Source organism: Calypte anna, chromosome 1 (assembly GCF_003957555.1).
Source record: "Calypte anna isolate BGI_N300 chromosome 1, bCalAnn1_v1.p, whole genome shotgun sequence".
Lineage (NCBI taxonomy): Eukaryota > Metazoa > Chordata > Aves > Apodiformes > Trochilidae > Calypte > Calypte anna.
Window position 1 is genome coordinate 146,156,021 of NC_044244.1, and position 20,372 is coordinate 146,176,392.

The 20,372-nt window shown below is 38.4% G+C and overlaps 1 protein-coding gene across 1 annotated transcript in view; it reads right to left on the minus strand.

Annotated features, from left to right (window-relative positions):
- PCCA (propionyl-CoA carboxylase subunit alpha) overlaps positions 1-20,372 on the minus strand; it is a 276,373-nt gene that overhangs the window by 245,864 nt on the left and 10,137 nt on the right. Inside the window, exons 3-4 of the mRNA XM_030446329.1 lie at positions 18,895-18,942; positions 18,730-18,798 (exon numbers count right to left, since the gene is read on the minus strand). Of these exons, the coding sequence (XP_030302189.1) occupies positions 18,730-18,798; positions 18,895-18,942 (117 nt within the window). The remainder of the gene's footprint in view (positions 1-18,729; positions 18,799-18,894; positions 18,943-20,372) is intronic.

The following is a 20,372-nucleotide window of genomic DNA, read 5'->3' on the forward strand; positions in this document are numbered from 1 at the left end:
GCAAGAATACAGAAAAGTCTTACAGAATGGCTTCACCTCCTAGCACTTTTTTCCTACATGCTTATTCTTTGGCAGATAACTTTCTCAGTGATGCACCTAACTAGAAAACTGGTAGGAAAGAAGGCTTCTCCAGAGTTTTATTTTGAGTGCTTACCATGTTTTATCCCCCAAAATAGTAAGGAACAGGAACTAGTAACTTAAGTGTCTCATACAAACTTAAATCCACAAAACTGAAAGTTCAGCCAGACTGGAGCAGATAAATGTTGGGAAGACCATGTGATTACTCTGACTAGTACAGAGTGGTGGTTTTTTTTTGGTCAGACACTAAAAATTGAAGGTATGGAGTTTGTCTCTCTAGTACATTCTCTTGGACTTTTTGTAGGAAAGTTTGTCTCTGCAGGCTTCTATTCAGAAGAATGCAATTATTCTTAAGACTTCATTAGCCTATCAGGTCCATCTGCAGATAATCAACAAGTACAAATAAAAGGTTACTTATCTTCAAGTTCAAGAAGCTTTTCTTTGAGTGAACCTGCTTACAAGTCTAGACAACTGTGATAGACTAATTATTTTTAGTAGTACATAGGAGTTAATTTGTTTGCCACTGAAAAGTCAGCAGGATGAAGTGGTTTGTTTGAATCCCAAACTCCCACAGTGCTTTAGTCAACACCAATCAAGGACAATCTTTCTTTGGTGGTGTAACTTAAAAAAATAAATGGAAAAAAGCAGATAAGTTATGTTGTTTACTAATCTACCCTTGAATGAAGTGCAGGACTAGCAAAGGTAGAGGAATCAGGAGGAAAAAAACCACAACATGCCATCCCACAACTCCAAGTCATTGCATCAGTAGTAAAACACTTCTCACCACCTTGTAGGAAAAGTATTCTACTTGTTTTCAACTTGTGGCTCCCTTCGCCAAGGCACAGCAGCCACCAGGTTTCCTTATCCTAGTGATGATTACAGGCAGCACAGCCACCCAAACAACCCTTGCTGATTGAGGGGGTGCTGCAAAGAAACAAGTTTGCAAGCTAGCAAATGCACTTACACCTTTGCTGACTATTTTTACTTCGGAGTACATTATCTAGATCAAGTCCCCAGAAGAAAAGAGAAAACTTTACTTCAGAGCGTACACAAACAACTTGGGAAGATACTTATTAAATCTGTTTACCAAAGCAGGAGTCTCCATCTGTTGCAAGATTTCAGCAGTTCACTGTATTTACCTCAGTCCACAATGCTCTGTGTGGATGCTGCAGTTTCATCTTTGCAGTCTACTTGATTCTGAGCTTTCAGTGTTTTAGAAAAAGAACTAAGGTTTTTTTGTGATGTCAACAAAACAGTGGTACCCTACGATGTGTTTTTAGTAGCCTCCCCGCATTTCAAACACATCTGCACCCACACACAGCCTCTCTCTAATGGAATCTCAGCTTTCTAAGCACATTAGCAAAGCAATGGGACAGATCTTTCTCATGCTGTTTCTTTTTCCTGCCTTTCCCAAAAACAAGCTCAGCGTGGAATGCATTCGATGCATGTTTCCCTGTTTTGTTTTCTAAATGGGTAAGATGTGGGCGATGGGAAAACTAGTAGTTTGGCAGATCTAGAAAACAGTATCAGGAGGTAAGTAGTAAGTGTAGCAAGCGACACAAAATTCATATATTAGAGGTTTAGCTCTTGAGGCAGATATGCCAGAAGACATGGGATTCAGAAAAAGAAGCTTAAAAACTCAGCCACATTACAAAGCAACACAGAGTATGCACTGGTGGCATCTCCTTTCTAGCACTTTCAGCTCAATTCAGATGGAATTCCTCTTTCAGGTAGATGAGCAGTACAGTTACCCAAATGAGGTTTCCACCTAATACCCAGATCTGCTTGCCTACAGGTAATGAACTGCAGAAATTGCTTTCAGCAAAGACAACAATAAAGCCAGGGATCCCTGAATCCAGTTCCAGGGTTGAGAGAACTGCCCATGGCAACAGCAAGGTTAATTCACAGATACCTGGTATTTCAACTATACAACATTTTAAAGGAAGGTGAGAGGGAAAGCATGGACATCATCTCAAGGCAACACTTATTCTGGAACAGTAGCTGGAGGACTAACAATATTGGAAATGAAAGCTACAGATCCCATGGTAAATTAAGTTCTTCCTGATGTGGATAAACCACTGGCCCAAAATGAACCATATGTTGAGGCATGAATGAAGTTTCACAATAAGCCTCACTTTATGCAAATACAAGTTGCCTCTCAAGGGATGATCCCACCCCCTAACTCTCTTACACATTCAACTCCAACAATTACAGCACTGCTGAGACAGATCAATGAACTGAACAGACCCAGTGGAAAAGTAATTTAAGGGGAGGGGAAATTAACCTTCTGTCAGATCCCAGCCTAACACAGTCTAACCATCTCCCAGCCACACCATCACTGGATCCAATACAGTGAATGACTCGAGCAGGGGCAGGGAAGCACTAGCAGTCATTTCAGAAATACTTTGGGTTTGGGGAAACTTGTACATAATATAAAAACAGATCTAAAATGCCAGTTAATAAAAGAAAATTCCCAAAATAACAAGATGTGGGTAAATGCATATATATGCAAATACATTCTGCAAAATGTTTTCTGAAACACAATTTTCCGTACAGCTATGCAATATCTATCACAGAACACATACGTAGATGTGTGTGTGCATGTACGTATATACTCAGACCCCTTAAACCCTTTTGGGTAACCAGCAATTGGGGTTTTTACCACTAAGATTAAGTGCTAAAGCACTACCTATAATAAACCATAAAAATTCCATCATGAAATATCAAAATAATCAGTGTGCCCAGCACAAGACTGTTTTAAGAGAAAGGGATTCTTTAATGGTTACAAATTACATGCTAAATATGCGCTTTATTACACAACATTCACAAAAGTATTTTTTCCTTCAAAATTCCACTCATGTGAATATGCAGGTTTCTTCAAAATTATGCTTTGTTGGTTCTTCAATAAAGTTTTTCTTTCTACAAGAAAACTTCGACAGTGTAGTAAAATTACAGTATACAGTATAGCACAACTCTGAAAGTAGTCATCTATATAAAATCCTTCCTAGGTCTTCTACCCTCAAAAGTCTTTATTTTTAAAGTCAAGTCAGCTTTGAGAGTCTAAGCAGCAAATGTCAAGATAAAACTATAAATACTCTGTAATGAAGAAAAAGCACCAAGTATGCTTGCTTGGGAACTCGCACAATGTAAGCCAGAAATCCCACGAAATCTACTTGTTACGTAACTTTTCAGAATATACTTATCTTTTAAAAAAATACAACTTTTAGCAAGTCATCCCTGCCTACAGCAGAAGTGTAATGATTACCATGTCATGTTTGGCAGTCACTTAGTCCTGTTACAACAAATGTAGTAATGAAGTACAAAGCAGCATTTGTTACAAACCACAAAAACACTTAAATTTTTAAAAATATTCTATAACAGAGCCTATCAGTATCTGTAATCCTGTATCCAAGGAAATTTAGCAGATTTTGCATAGTACTAGATAAGAGATCATGGGAGACCCTGAAGTCAGGTAAATAATCATGTGACAAAAAGGTACTCTGTAAAGAAGGATCAAACTAGGTAACAGGGCCAAAGACCTCAAAAAAACCAAAAAAAAACCCAAACCCAAAAAACCCACACCACAGATCAGTAGAACCCATCCTTAAACAGAATTTATATGTTTGTATTCTACAATGCTGACCATATTACCTGTGCATGAAGTACATATCTGCTGTTACACAGCCTATCCATACACTCAAAATGGTTGTGTAGACAAGCAGCCAGCTCACCACCTCTGTAATGATTGTGCACAGTCTAAACAAATGGGCAGGAACAGATAACTAAACCTATACTGTCTGAGTTTTTCACACAGTTAATACCAGCACTGGACAATCCAACTATTGTACATTGATGCCAGAATCCACCTGGTCCCATCATTTTCCAGACCACCTGACAAAAATATTTTTAACAATTTTTTTTCTTAAAGCCAAAAGTACTTATCTCTCAGACTTCTGTCATAGTTCCACCTTAAATCAGAGATTTCCTTTCAGCATGGCCCCAGGAGAACCCTTAACTTGCTTGTTTAGATTATTTTTTCTGCTAACATCTTCCTAATTTATTTCCTGATTCACATGTTCCATCTGAAGGTAATTCCAGGGTAACAAGCAGAATCTTAGTCTCTGCTGTATCCTATTAATTTTATGACAAAAATATGTTGGCACATTAAGCTGATCTAGTCTAAAAAACAGTACGTTGTATTGCAGAAACAGGTCTTGGCACTAAAAAAAAAAAAATCATTTTTCACAGGCCACTATGAAGGGTTTAGGGACAGTCCCTATTCCAATTAAGAAAACCAGAGGGGAAAAAAAGAACTCAGGTTCTCCCACATCTACTTCACAGCATTTAATACAAAGGTATCACTTGAGAAATTCATTTTGGAAGTAAGATTTTTAAGTAGTAAAAAGCAAAGAACTTCTATGAAGACTTTACCTTTGAAGACTAAATTATAAACTAGAAAATATAGAAAGTATCACTATCAAACTAGTTCAATTACAGTATCATTAATACTTATTGTCTATAAATTCTAATAAACACATATTTAGATCTTAAATATAATGCACTTGGTAAACATTTAGGATATACTTAGTGTAGTAAAAGAGCAACTACATTTTATACAGGTAATGAACAACTCCTGTGAGGCAACCACCTTTCCTGGTTTTCAGAAAGGTAACAACTTTTGCATTCTTTACCTACTATATAGATAATATTCACAAGTCTACTATATTAGCTCATCATGTATAGTTTTATAAAATATTGGAGTAAATTTATATAAAATAGAATCTTGCTTTTAAAAAGCCTACAATTACAAAAATCTTTTCAAAGAGACCAAATCACAGGGACTCTGCATAGCATGGCAACATACACACACAACAGTTTCTTCTAAATCATCTTTACTGTTGGAATTTATGTTTGGTGGGTTGGGTTTTTTTTTCTCCCCTCCAACCTGCTAAATAAAGTCATATTTCCTGCTGACAGCAAATGATTGGTTTACCTGTAACTCCAGGGGGTTTAACTATCCATCCTTTAAGAAGCTTTGACAGTTTAACCTGCTGAGCCCACAGCACCCAAGGGAGGCTCTTACTTGCAGTTTTACTTGTGCTGCTGCTGACCACTAATACTGACTCCACAGATAATGGATTTCAATAACAACCTCCTAGGAGGTTAACACTTGGGGTACTAACCATGATACTGCTTTAATTAAGTTAATACATGAAGGTCACAGTTTGGTACAAAGTTTTATTAAATGTGGCAGTGCTTACTATAGCAGGTAAGGTGCACACACTCACCTGTCCTGTAGGTCTGGGATAAGTTTGCATACAGATATAATCCAGTTTGCTTATGGATTTTTTGCAATTTAAGTAAGCTTAGTTTGTTAGTTTCATTTCCTCTAAACAGGGATTTTCCAGCATAACTGATAACTTCATGATGGATACAAAATGGATGCCTCTAACCATGCTGGGCACAAAATGTGCCCATCTGGCATATTAACAGCCCATGCACTACAGATGAGGGGTGTTGGGTTTGGTTTGGTGGGGTTTTTTTGCAATGTCTGGAGCATCCTGATGGTGGACAATACTAGCATCTTTATTTCCTTAAAGCTACGCTCATAACATTAAAAATAAATCTTATATGTTAGCAAGTTTTATGTAACTAATAAGTTTAAAGAGATTAAAAATATCCACTTAAAAGTAGGAAATAATTCATACTTTTTAAAAGCAATCATTTGACACAATACAAAAAGTGCAGATTGAAGAGGCACATGTTTAAATGCATTTTTTCACACTTTCTATTTACTTTCTCTTTTTCAACACAGCACTTAAAACTATTTCGAGAGGAAAAGAAGTTCTTCATTAAAAAAACTGGTATTAGCTTTACCTGCAAAACCACCTAACTTGCAGAATTTCATTTTTTGTTAAGGTACACAATCTGACAGACACTCTATATGGTAATAACGAAGCAGCATGGGAGCCATTTAATATATTTCTTGATTAACTCATTGCCTGTCCAGTTCTCATACAGACATGTGCTCACATGTCATAATCGTCATAACTCCCATCATCCCTACAGTTAACACACAAGCTCCTTGATTAGTGCACAACTCCCAGACGAGCCATTGCTAATGCTAAATAATTCCCCTCAGCCTCCTGCGACTGTACCGCAGGCTCTCCAATTAAGTATAATGTCTCTGATGAGCCATATTAATATGGACAAATTCCTGCCAGGGATTCTAGCCCACTCACTTTCACCAAAGAAGCAACTGACAAAGATGTGTACATAAGAATTAGCTGAAAGAATAGTTTTGCCACGAGGTTTGCATTTCCCAAACTTTGCTGGCACAGGTACGTTATTCTTGGAAGTATCTGTGAGACTGCCATGTATTAATACAAGTTTACTGGTAAATGACAATGAGTAAATTACCATTTTAATAACTGAAAAGCAAGCGTGTAAAACAGCTTTTCAATCAGTTAATTACAATTAGCAATATCTAATCACATGTGATAGAATTAACTACAGAAAGCCTCAGATCACTTGCTGTTGATACAGCAATTATATTCAGCCAGTCTTGTGCATTAAGCATCATCTCAAATATTGGCACAGCTGTACACACCTACACAAATGTTTTTTTCAGGTTATAAAAATATTTCTGAAATGACCCATTCATAGTATTTTCAGAACTTGCACTGAAACTACCATGTTTGTTAAAGACCTGCTGCAGCATCACAGACTACAGTGCAAAATCCATGTATTTAAGATATTTACATATGTAGCAAGCAACATTAAAATATTTTAAGGATATAAAGGAGCTCTAGTAATGGGTCAAATATATAGTAGACAAAGTATGGTAATTTCCCTTCTTTAAAATGGGAAATTACTGAAAAACCCAACCTTTTCCATGTACACTGGGATTCCTTAACATTTAACTCAAAATTGCTACCATTAGCTGGAAATTCACTACTCAGATTTTAAAAAAAATCATAAAGAGTCCCTAGCCCTTAAAGCAGAGACTGATGTCCTTAACCCTAGTGCTGACCCTCTCACTAGAAGAGATTTCAACAAAGGACATGTAAATAGACCGTTACAGAAGTATCCTTTAGTAGTTTTAAATATTGCTTGCAACTGCACAAATTGTAAGATATTCAAATAACCCCCATGAAATTTTGATAAGCTCTTCCCCAAGGTCCTTGCACCTTCATCCTTACACTAATGCACTTCATCTTCATTTACCTGATCATTAGTTTCCAGTTTGTTCAGCTGGAAACCAACACACACTAATTACTTTGACATCACAAAGTCCTATCTGTCTTCACCACCTCCCCAGACAGCAGGGAAAAATTATCAAGGGTAGGCATGATATTATCCTGATAAATGATGATTCACATCACCTCACTGTCAATCATCCAGAAGTGCTCACGCAAGATACCACTCAATCTCATTACTGAATCCTAGGGCTAAGAGTACAATACACACCAGGAGTCATATTTCAAACAGCAGGCCACCTGGGGAAGATGCAGCTCTCAGAGATTTTCATGAATTTTGTTGCCTTTTTGTTTTAACATGGTAAATGTCAAATATCCATATATTTTAGCATGTGGATACAGGCTGGCAGAAAAGGACAGTGAAAGCAACACAGTTCCTCTTGAGGATGCAAGTGAGGAAAAAAAATTAGGTTCTTTAGAGGAGAGGAAAAGGACAGGTAAGTTTCATTATTTAATAAAATATATAAATACCTCTAAAGTTTCAAAGTTCACTTTCTCAATTTAAACATCCTCCTGCTGAAACAATATAAATGCATTCCAAGCTCTGAAAGTAGGAATGCTAGCTTTGAAACTCATCATAGGCAAAGTCTGCATTTTCCATGACAGAAAGCAGATACTCATAAAAGCAACATTCCTGCTCCAATAAACAGCTAATATCAGGGGGAAGGGAGAAAACAAATCTGTGGAGAAGCAAAATAAAAAAATTTGGTAAGAGCTTGCTTTCACAAAAAGGGTCACCTCTCCTTACTTCCAAATTAGTATCATTCTTCTAGCTCAGTCAGACACATAAAGCAATCTTCAATACATAAATGCCTAGGACTTACTACTTAATGGGGAGAGAACAACATATATCACCATTTTCTAGGTTTATAACACTTTTCTTCCCCAAGGTAGATCATTCACATTCAAACTTACAAAACATACACTGAACTATATGATCAATCAGTGGTGGAACAGATGAGGAAGAGAAAACCAAGATTGAAAGAACATTAAGAGAAAAAGTTCAAGGGAATTCCACAGCCATGTGGTACTGCCAGTTACCATCAGGGAGAAGAAAACTACTCAAAACTAGGGACCAAAAATTTAACAGAACACTATAGAAACCAGAGAAGAGCACACAGCCAAACAATAAAGGATGTATGAAGATGCACATTCTACACATTCCGGTGTATTTTTTTGGCTGAAGAGACTTTAAGCACATTCAATGCAAGTCAGGAGCCACAGAACACTCCTGCAAGTACAGATGATACCACTACAGGCACTCTGGTGCCACATCCAGTAGCTGCATGCCCACATGGCTGAGCCTCAACTTGGCAGGAACCCTCACATACTCTTTCCTGCACCTCCGCTGCCCCAGACAGTTTGAAATACAATCACAGGCTCACAATGAAACCCTTGTCCCATTTCAAAGTCATCTCCTGTGGGGCTACACAGGACAGGCAGTAACTTACAGGCTCCTGTTCAGATAATGTTAGCATAACATTTTTCAAGGAGAAACTGAGGACACGTTCTAAAATATATGTAAATGCAAATATAACAGAACTGCAAAGCTCCATGAAAACCCTGAATTAAGTCATCTAGGTGTGGCTGAACTACATATTTGACACATACACTGTTCAAAATCTACCTTTCAGAGCAGCTGCCGATCACTAACGAAGGTCAAAGCCAAGAGCTCTTCACAAGCTTCCTGTCAAAATACCCACACTGAAAAAAAACCAAGCTTCTAGTCCGCAGAGATTTCTCACTCCCCGTTCTGTGACCAATGCCTTTCACCTCTTTGGCACAATTTACACCAAGGTTGGCTTATTAACCTTACCTATCATGCTAAGTATGACAGATAAGTGATTCTACAACAATTTGGCCCACAAAGGTTAAACATCACCTGCTTGGACAACAGAACTCCAAGCATGTTTCCCCTCAAGAACCAAAAAGTCTGAAAATAAAACTACCTATTATCTCCAGAACACCAAACAGGGCAAAATTATGACCAAGAATGAGAAAGGTTTCTCCACTGGATGCAACCAGAGTGCTTTTCTTCCTAGAAAGGAAGCTGCTGGGAGGGGACAAATAAATAAAATCAATGACTTATTTTACGGAAGTTTACAACATTTTAGAACCATTATTCAATTATGAGCTTCACAGAAAATATGTTAAGCTTTCAACTTAAAAACAAACAGCCACCTTCACCCACTTGCCACACCTCTAATTTTTTAAAGAGTATATAATCTATTTGTGCCTTGAGAAGGCCACCATTGGCTTAACTGCCTGAAGTCATACAATTCAAATTTCTTATACAAAAAGAACATTGGTGCAGAGAACACACAGGCCTGCAAAATTAATTTAGAACAATAGTTGATGAGTTAGCTTCACTCTACAAAATCTGAGGGCAGAAAATAGTGATAACTGTATGCTTTTGTTAAGGTGATGGAAATACATGACACTGTAGTAGTTCAAGACTTTCCTGAAAAGGCTAATCTTAAAATCAAAAACTTTGCTTGTGTTTCTGTACATTAGTGCTATGAAAATTGTGTTTAAAAAATTTAACTCTGCAATATTGCTTCTTCAATCTGAAAAAATAGCTTTCAGAGCTAATTTACGCAGAAAAAGACCCCACACTATTCTTGTTAGCTAAGTTGTAAAAGAAATTCTCTGCTCAAAAAGCAATAAACTGGCACAGAAACAAATCTCACTGCCAGGGGAATATAAGTTGAACACATTAAAACAAAAAAAAATTTTTAAGCTACTGAAATTAACTTGCAGTACCATTGCAGTATTTCCTCTGAAGGGAAAAAGAAAAAATTAAATGGGAAACTGCTGTCAACAAGTATCATTACTGCGGAGCTCACTGTCTACAAGTTTCTGTCAATTTGAGCTCCACAGACACTGAACAAAAAGCATATGACAAAACTTCAGGCTCAATTTAACCTATAATCAAGGTCGATTCAAAAGACCCTGAAACATTCAGCAAATAAAAATGAAATACAAACTGCACTTCTACTGTAACCATATCATAAGAAAAAAATAAAATCAGGTTACCACTAAAATTCAGGTTACCACTTAAGAGCAAAACTTTCACTCAGCTACAAATTGTACACCACAAATACCTAAGTAGTTAAAAGCTTCAATACATCTAGAGAGCTGTAAGATGGAAAGGGACCTGGGGGTGTTGGTTGGTGGTCAACTCAATACGAGTCAGCAGTGTGTGCAGGTGGCCAAGAAGGCCAATGGCATCCTGGCTTGTGTCTGGGACACTGTGGCCAGCAGGAATAGGGAGGTGACCATCCCTCTGTACTCAGCTCTGGGGAGGCTGCATCCCGAGTCCTGTGTTCAGTTCTAGGCACCTCACTGTCAGAGGGACACAGAAATGCTGGAGAGTGTCCAGAGAAGGGCAACAAAGCTCATGAAGGGCCTGGAGCACAAATCCTGTGAGGAGAGGCTGAGGGAGCTGGGGGTGTTCAGTCTGGAGAAGAGGAGGCTCAGAGGAGACCTTATCCCTCTCTTCAGCTGCCTCAAGGGAGGTTGGAGTGAGGAGGGAAACATTCTCTGCTCCTTAGTGATCTGTGATAGGAAGAGAGGGAATGGATGGAAGCTGCACCAGGGGAGGTTTAGGCTGGATGTTAGGAAATATTTTGTCACTGACAGGGTTGTCAGGCACTGGAATGGCCCAAGACAGTGGTGGAGTCACCATCCCTGGAGGCATTTAAAAGGCATTTGGACTTGATCCTTAAGGACATGGTCTGGCATGTCCTTTAGATTATAGTGTTGGTCAATGGTTGGACTGGATGATCTTGGAGGTGTCTTCCAATCTAAACATTCTGTGATTCTGTGATTTAAGTTATGAGCAAGAAAATCAATACCTTGCTGAAAGCATAAGAGAAGAAATAAAAAAACAGCTGTGGTTTGTAGCTGGGGCACTTGGGGATGCAAGTCAGTGGTTAAGGTGGTGTAGGACTGACAGCTGGACTCACTGATCTTGAAGGTCCTTTCCAGCCACAATGATTCCATGGTTGAGCCCCAGCAGCAGGTAGCAGGGCTGCCTAAGCCTGGTCATTCTGCATTTCATTGCAGAAAGGAAGGTTCAGGCAACAGTGCCCAAAGGCAACTCCTCAACCACTAGTATGAATATGGCTACATCTCATCTAAGATTGCAGCTAGACTCTGGGACCTAGAAATGGACCTACCCAGTAAAGGCCAAAGCATATTAAGCACTGAGTACCTCAGACGTTTCCATACCCTTTGCACATATGAGCACATTTTCTTTTTCCTTTATTTTGTTGCTGATACAAAGAAACACCACCCCTTCACCTTTTTCAGTTCATTCAACACCAGCAGAGTTCTGGCTTCCTTAATTATTCTCCCTCACACCCTGATAAGTCTTTCTCCTGGGTAACCCATTCCTGCTTTCCTTCACCCATCCTGCTCAGCCTGTTGCTTAGACTTTAAGGATGATCACTGAGGTGCCTGTACACTTGTCCAGATCCCATAACTCTAGGTACACTGTCAGAGCTCTGTAACCAGCAAGGCACCACAAGTCAGTTGTGTTAAGACACATTTGCCTCCAACACAGCTTTCTCAAAGTATACAAAATTGTAATCTTCCAGGCAAAACTCAATCAGAAGACGCTGTTGAGCCAGCACAACAAACCACCACTAGCAGGCACAGAGTCCACTACTCTGTGGACTAAAACAAATCAAGAAATGCTTGAAGGCAGGCAGCCAGGACACCATATCTTCAGCATGAACCACTTCAGAGATCCACTCCTGTTACTCTGTGCTACCTGCTGGTGTAGGCAGTCCTCAGCAACTACAGAACTGCTGCTTCACTCTCCACTGCACTGAGCGTCCACGTTTGTCACAATCAACTTCTGACCTAGGCTTAGGCATTTTCATGCCCCACAGATAATTCAGTACAGCGTCTGACAACATACACCTCTCCTAAATGAGCTTTATGCCAAAAAATTAGTCCCTGCACTAATCCTTCAAATAAATGAGCATGGTAACTAAATAACCCTCCCCACAAAGGTCAAGAGATCTGGATTCAACTGCCTCTTCCCAGTGCATACTTCCCACCTCCAAGCAAGTACTCCCAAAAGGGCTGAAGCATAACTCTTCAAACCATTATACTCTACACCCTTATTCTCCTACTCAGTGTTACAGCTTCAGCCAGAACCCAACACACGCAACATTTCAGCTTAGCCATCAAACTACATAAAAGGAGTCTGACACATCCAAAGGTCATATATGCATTCCACAACATCCTACCACTGCATAAAACACAGCCACTCTGTGGAGACCAGGCTGAAACTTTAAAACCCTAGACTCTGATGAACACCCAAACTTTTGAAATTGCAGATTAAACTTACATTGCTCCTCATAACCAATGCAAAATTGATTACTTCTTTATCAACAGCACCTTCCACCAATCCACTCTGCTCAGAAGCAATTCCATACTTTTAAAAAGTAGACTACTTGGCAAGCAAGGTACAATTTTGAACAAAAGCACACTCCTTCCACAGAGGTATTCAAGTCTTCACAAGATGACCACCACTTACATCTTGTATGCTTTACACAACTGTTCTGTAATTCACTCAATAAAGCAAGGGGCTAAAGAAACATTACCTCCACCATCTCTTAAGAATAAGCAATACGCTGTCTTGTTTTCAAAACACAAAATAAATACATTGAAAGAAGAGAACAGCAACTGCAAAGTTGACCCTAATGTTTTCTTGGAATGATCTGGCACATTCCTGTTCTGCACACCTTGCAAACAAAATTCATGAAGGGATAATTTTTTCAGACATTAAATGGAGGCAGAGCCCATTCCACACACTCTAGACAGAAGTCTCGGAATCATGTGTTTAAACAAGGCATTAAAATATTAGAAAGCTCCCTTTTTATACAGGTACTTGAACAGATCTCCTAAGTCACCTAAGAAGAAACTCCTGGCATGCCATTGGGATGTAAGGAGCTATCAAAATGGCTGGAATTCCAGTTCCATAGCAGACGATAGAAGAAAGCTTTTAAAGAAAGTATTTTAAAGAAGTAATCAGCATAAATAAATTACTACATGGACAAAGCTTTAGACCTCTATATTTAAGTTCATTATAAGTAAAGAAAACTCAGTTTTGGATGAGCTTACATTTATCAACCTAATTACATATTTTACATTAAAACTGAAATGCCAAATTCTCAGATTTTATTTTTGCCAACTACCATTAAGAACAAAAAAACTGACATCTCATTAAACTATAGGTAAGTCTTCAGCAAAATTCAAAGCTTTTGCTTCAAAGTTTTTGCTTTTGCTTCAGTCAAAGTGTTTAGTTTTGCTCAACTTCTTTGCCCAAATTAATTCAGCTCAATGCAGACTTAGTATAGAAGTTTACAAGCTCAGCTTTGCAGTATCCCTAAACCACACATTCCTCTAACATTTTTTCTTAAAAACCTGCCTCCAACTTCAAGCTTAAGAAAAATAAATTAAAATAGGTAAGGAATACAGATCTGCTATTTCTATGCAATTTTCTTTTTTCTGTTCTCCAGAAACCGTAGTCTTCAGAGTGAAGGAAAACAGCCCAATTCTGCACAATTACTTTTACATCAATAGAAGCATTTGCATAATTTTTGGTTTTATATTGCCTAGCAAAACAACTGCTTAATGCAATTTAATACAATAACACCTGAACTCTTAAGTAACTGATAGAAAAAAAAAACTGTTAAAGTATAACTAACTGTCCACTACCCCATAAAGTTTTAGTAGTTTACATCACTTTCCCATGGGATTTTTTCAGTCATTTATAGTTCATTGCTTCGTATGGCTATAGAATCCCTGCTGTGTTAAAAAATGCCAAATAAAATTATATCTCATTCACTGCTTTATGCTATACCTTCTTTTGTTCAGATCCAATTAGTGAAAGCTTGTTCTTCATTTATCATACTTTTAGCTGATTACATTAGGCATTACAATAGTTCTCTAGCTTTCCTTGACAATGTTTGCACCATCAGTGTTACATTTATGGTTGAGGAGGCTCTTTCATCTTAACCCTCTATTCCAATCAGTTCAGGGAGAAAAAGTACATACGATTACTCCTGTTCAGCCAAAACTTCTTTGCTTGTTTTCTCATCCCAAAAATAATTCCACCAGATGTTTTAATTTAAAAAAATTCCAAATTCTGTTGGTCCTTCCCACTTTACCTATCCAAGTGTAAAGAATTGGGGTTTTACAAGCTGAACTCTGAAGTTAAAAGAAAATCAGCATTTTGAACAGTATATACTTTCTTCCCTATGATTTCCCCAAAAATAGCTGTAATAAAGTTTTACCCAGGATTTTCAAGACCCTAAAAGCATCCATTAGGACCTACTTTTCTCAACATAAACAGTAGTATGCAAGCAACTGTATGCTCTATGGGGGTCTCAGTAGCCAATTTGTCAGCCTGTTTTCCCCAGCCACCACAGTGATCTTATTTCAGGACAGCTGTTAAAGCAACAGCAATAACAAAACTTGGGACATAACCTTTTTTCCCAGTTTGCACCCTCTCCCACATCCACAAAGGTAAATCTAAGCCAACTGCATTTAATATCCTTTTCAGCTCCCTTTTTGAACTAATAAAAAGTCTCTGAAGTCACCTACCTCCTTTTAGATTTATTTTTAGCATTCCCTTCTCTATCACCTTAACAATTTTAACCTATAGGAATCTAGACTTTTGCCTATTTTTTCACTTGGGAGCCCAAAAGAGTACTTTGTTCTTTGTATTTTCCTTCAAGTAAATTTTATTTGGCTCTTGTAAGGTTGTTCAATTTTTTACATATTCCCAATTTATAACAGTCTATTCTGATCTTCCTGCTCAGAACAGCTAATTTCTTGAAATGAAAAGTGCTTTCAACTGTTACACACTAGTTACTACTTTTTATTAACTAAAAGTATGTAAAAATTAGTGTTGCTGTAACAGCATACTGGCCATGGTACTTCACAGAAACCAAGCCTGAAGAACAAGTAGTTTCACTGAAAATCTAGGTGTTTTGGCTATTCACACCACCTCCGTCCACGATTGTAAATTCCACAGTGATTTCAGAGAATTTTAAAATTATACACCAAAAAAGTTGAAAATACAACAAAAAAATTCTAAAATTAAGCTCTAGAATAAGATTAGTCAATAGTGAGTCTTACAGCATCTTTATTCAAAGACAAACTATTTAAAGACCATGTATATCATTCCTGCCCAAGCATCACTGAAAATGCCTGCCTGGGTCATCTATGCATATCACACTGGACTGATAATAAAGTAGAAACTACCACTGAAGACCCTGAGTTTCCAGATACCTTGTGACTTCTTCCCCTTAACTATTTAGTGAACACACTTAGAGAACCCTGTTTTAGTTCAATTTCAGTCGTTTTTAACCACTATAACAAAGGCTAGCCCTCCTTTCACAGTTAACACTCACTTTTACAAACATAAGAGTACCAGATACCCATATTTCAGCAAGAAGCTGCAGAGATTACATGCAATAAGCAGCTACTTCTCTATCTCAAAGGTTACTCTACATTCCAAACAGACAATTTATCTGCATCAACTAATATTATTTCTATTTAACTTAAATATTTTTTTAACCCTACCTTCTCTAGTCACTTAGAGTCAGGTCCCACTATCAATAAAGACCAACAGTTTTGGCATGGGCAACTGCTTCAATTGCATACATATATACTTATTTCTGCCCTTGATTCAGTGACCATGATCATCAGGGTAGCTGCCTTTAATATGCACTGCCTTTGCAATACAAGTCTTGAAGGAATGAGGGATGCCTTGCTTACTCCTGGTCAAGCACAAAACCAAAAGGATATTCACAACTCTTGCAGCAGTCTAAGCAAACAGGTTTCTCCCAGCTACATGAAGACAGAGGTTCCTCTGGCAGGTTGCATCAGCTCCCAAGTTTGACTTGGGAGGGTCAGATTTTGCTACCCCTGGTATAACTAAGAAGGTAGCTGTTGATAGAACCTCAACTAAAGCGATCAGCACAAGGCAAACATGGTCTGGTACTTTGTGGTGAATAACACAGTCAAAGAATTGGCCCCTGGACTCATTTATCTGGATCATCCAAACTGGCAGTCATACTCATCACAACAATAGCCAGGTCATTCCCACAAACAATTAATAACTGGAAATATCCACATCATTAGGACAGATTACATTAAATTATTTCATAAAGCAAGGACTCGGGGTAGTGATTAAAGGATGCATGGTAGACATAAGCAACATATGTATAATTGGACAAAAAAGTATAGCTTAGACTTAATAACACTACCCTATTTTAAGCACAAAGAATGAAGCTTCAAGTAGCCTCTCTCATTTCCCTTGAGACACTTAGAGCTTCTTCAATGAACACAGCTAGGGCCTAGCCTTGTACAGAGACATAAGGACCCAAAGTAAGGATCCAAAGAGCTAAGACACTACTTCAGCCTTGCAGCATTTGTTAGACTCTAATCTCTGCTCCACAAATTATCAGCAACTCAAATTATCAGCATCTAATTTAAACACATTTAATGTTGTCATTACAAATTGTTGTAAGAATATTAATGAATTTCTGAAATAGCAGCTTGGATTTCTTTTCTCTTGTGAACTACTACAAATTGAAGAGCCTACTTGAATTTTACACCTGAGACAGCACTGTAGATAAGACATTTCAATTTGCTGTGTGATGCACTATTCATACTCCCTTAAGGTTGTAAGCTGTACTTTTTCCAGGCATTCTTATTCCCTCATTATGTTCTTCAGTCTTGGTTTTTACTCTTTCCAGATTTTTCAGTCACTAGCTCACAGCAGAGTCAGCACAATAAACAAAAGCATCCAGACACACTGGATAGAAGACCAATTCATTTTCTCAAGTATACTATAGACTAGTGAAAACATGTTTTCTTAAGCAATTTTTTAGCCCATTTTCAGAATTCATGCTAGTGAATAATGCTGTGCAGTGCTGCTAAACAGCAAATCCATTTATATTAACTGCAGATACCATATATGCAATGTGGAATACAATACTCATCAGCATGCTTGTTTTACTGCAGGAATCATAGCGTATACAGAGTGCATATTCGTGTCCATGTAACCCTTGGCTTCCAAAAGGATCAGAATCTGTGATGAACTTGCACCCATCCATTAAGATGGGTGTGCAGTTAATGAGCAACCATAAGCTACTACACTCACTCTGCTATGGCTTCCAGTTAAAATCCAGCCTAAGTACACTCTGTTCACCAAATAAATAATTACTTGGCATAGAAATTGAGCAGTAGGGCATTTGTCCTAACTCAGAAAATCCAGTGTCAGTTCCTTGCTCTACCTACAACCTATTTACATCAAGTGAGCTGGTCATGTAAGGAACAGCACAAAAAGACTCAGACAAAAATGCTGTCAAAGTTCAGAACTCCCAACAGTCTTCACCTTTCCCTTAACTCTGAAAACAACTAAGTTCTAATTACTTGCACTGATTCTATCAACTATACTTCAGTTTTTCAATGTTGAGCAATCCACCATCTATATTCACGTCATGTCTTGCAAAAAAAAAAACTTCTCCTGATAGCTTGTCTGAAGGACCACTTCTATTAAATCATAACACAGGTTTGTAACTCCCTTCCAGATTTCTACAAACTATCCTGGGAATACCCTCAGTTCTTTCTCCCATAGCAGTTCTTGCAGGCAAGGAATAATAGGATGTTCTCTCTAGTCAATAAGGACATCCAAGTATAACTACATTTGCTGTTACATCACAAAGGAAATTATTTACAACTTAAAATATGTCTAAAACAATGCAGATCACAAGGCCTGAAAATAGACAAGGGCCTTACTTGTCCAGATAGCCATTCTACCACCTTCCTGCCATGCTGTTGAATATTCAAGGCATCTCAATATCCTCAAACAGAACAGCTCCAGCAGGCCTACTTAGCACACCTGGTAAGAGAACATTCTTCTGGGAAGTGGGAAGAAAGAGGTAGGTTTACTAGGTACAGAAAAATTTTAGCAAGTTCTGTAGCACCTTCTAAGATTTACTTTTCATTGCATTTTTTGTGTACATTAGCAAAAAAAACTTTGGTTTCACTGCCAATCTTATACTTCATACAAACATCTACCAGGTGTTACCATCTAAAACCAAGGAAAAAGCAAGATAACATTTATGCAAGGAAAAATGCAAAAGAGTTCACAAAAAACATGCTAAATACTTTTCCAACCTTCTCCTGCCTTAGTATCTCTCCCCAACCTTTCAAGCACAAGGAGGAAAAGGACATACACAAAGGTATTTTAGAATTGCCAACATGCCCACCATGGTAATCCACAAGGCTGCATAACAGCTGCAGGTCTTGTAGCATTACTAAGACTCCCATCCACCATTTGAATTCAAGTAGTACTTACAGCATTGGCATCAACATCACTGTGTATGGCAACTGTTTTAATCCCCATGTTCTTGCATGTTTTGATAACCTGCCATATAAAAAGTGACAATTACCAATATTTAAATTACCAATATTTCAGGAATTAACTGTGGTAAGAAAAAAAATGAAAAGATCACATACTTACACGGCATGCAATCTCCCCTCTATTGGCAATAAGGAGTTTTTCAAAAGTCTGAAGGGAAAAGAACAAGAATCTTGAGAGGTGAATAAAACACAACCTTTTCTCCCTCCAGAAACACACATTTTCTCCTCCACTAAATCCCTGGTTTATTCAGGAGCTTGTAACTCTCAGAACACCTACTTTTAAAAGGGTTCTGGTTTAACAGTGATAATATAAAAGTATGCATGTGTGCTATGTAGGTGTAGCAAGTTCAGAAGAAACAGGTGTTGACTGTTAACACCAACCTTCCCTGGATTTCCTTATCATGGACAAACAATAACTCTACAGAAGTTCTGGGAGCCAGTCAAGTCCAGGAAAGAGACATGCAGACAGGTACTGTGCTCAGTGCCTCTAACCCACAAATATCATCTGGAATACAATACTCATCTGTTATGGGAGATCTTTAAAAGACATAGGAGCAAAGGTTCCTCTCTGCCTAGGCCATGGAGGGTAAAATAACACTTTCAGCCTGAACAGGCATGGCCACTGAGTCTTACCAGCTCTGCTTCTCCTTGTAGCTGGAGCCTCACCAGAGGAAACCAGCAAAATCCTGCATTGCTCTCATGACGCTGTTACACCCTCACTACAAAGTAGCAAAAGAACACCAAACCAAATTCAATACAGCCTGGAAAGTCACAGTCACCTTTTGCACTGTGCACTTTATGCTGTCAATATACCTTCAATACTCATATCATGCCTGTAAGAAGGGGATAACAAGCTGTCAGAAGCCTTACATCCTAGATGAAAACTTCCCATTATGAAAGAGTGGTGGAGGAGTAGTGTTGCTCAGCATACATCTTTTTGCTGGAACTGAGGGCTACTGCTATGACTGCCCTTGCTACTAAATACACAGGTGCACTTTGAGACTGCCCCTGTTTGATTGCAAATACAGACTGCCACTGAAAGAGGACAATCCTGCTTTAAGCATATGCACTGCTTTCCATGCATCAGGCCAAGCAGGGATGCAGCTTTAGAACATCAGGTCACCATACTGATCAAATAGTCCTGCTCTGCCTCCCTCCACTATCCTATTTTGTAAAACAGTTGGACCCTCCCCTTCAGGGGCAGCCTGAAATTATACCAGATTAGGTTTATCAAACTAGACCCTAAGACACTCAAGAGGTATCCTCCCTTCCCTACACCCAACAGCTGTTTTGCACATGGACTTGGTGGAAAAGGAAGTATTGCCACTGCAACAAGGAAACTGTTTGGTACCCACACAGTCATCAGTTAATTTGGAGTGGGGAAGACAGGCAGAGTAAGCAGCACCTTAACAGGAACTGCTATTGACAGACCATGGTATATATTGTTTGCTCCAAAAAAGGATAGTCAAGGTGGCTTTGACCAAATTTACTTCTTCAGAGACAGGGCTGAGCTGGCATCACATGACCAGTTTCAAAATATTACCATGTGATAACAACATACAGAAATTGAGTGATTAA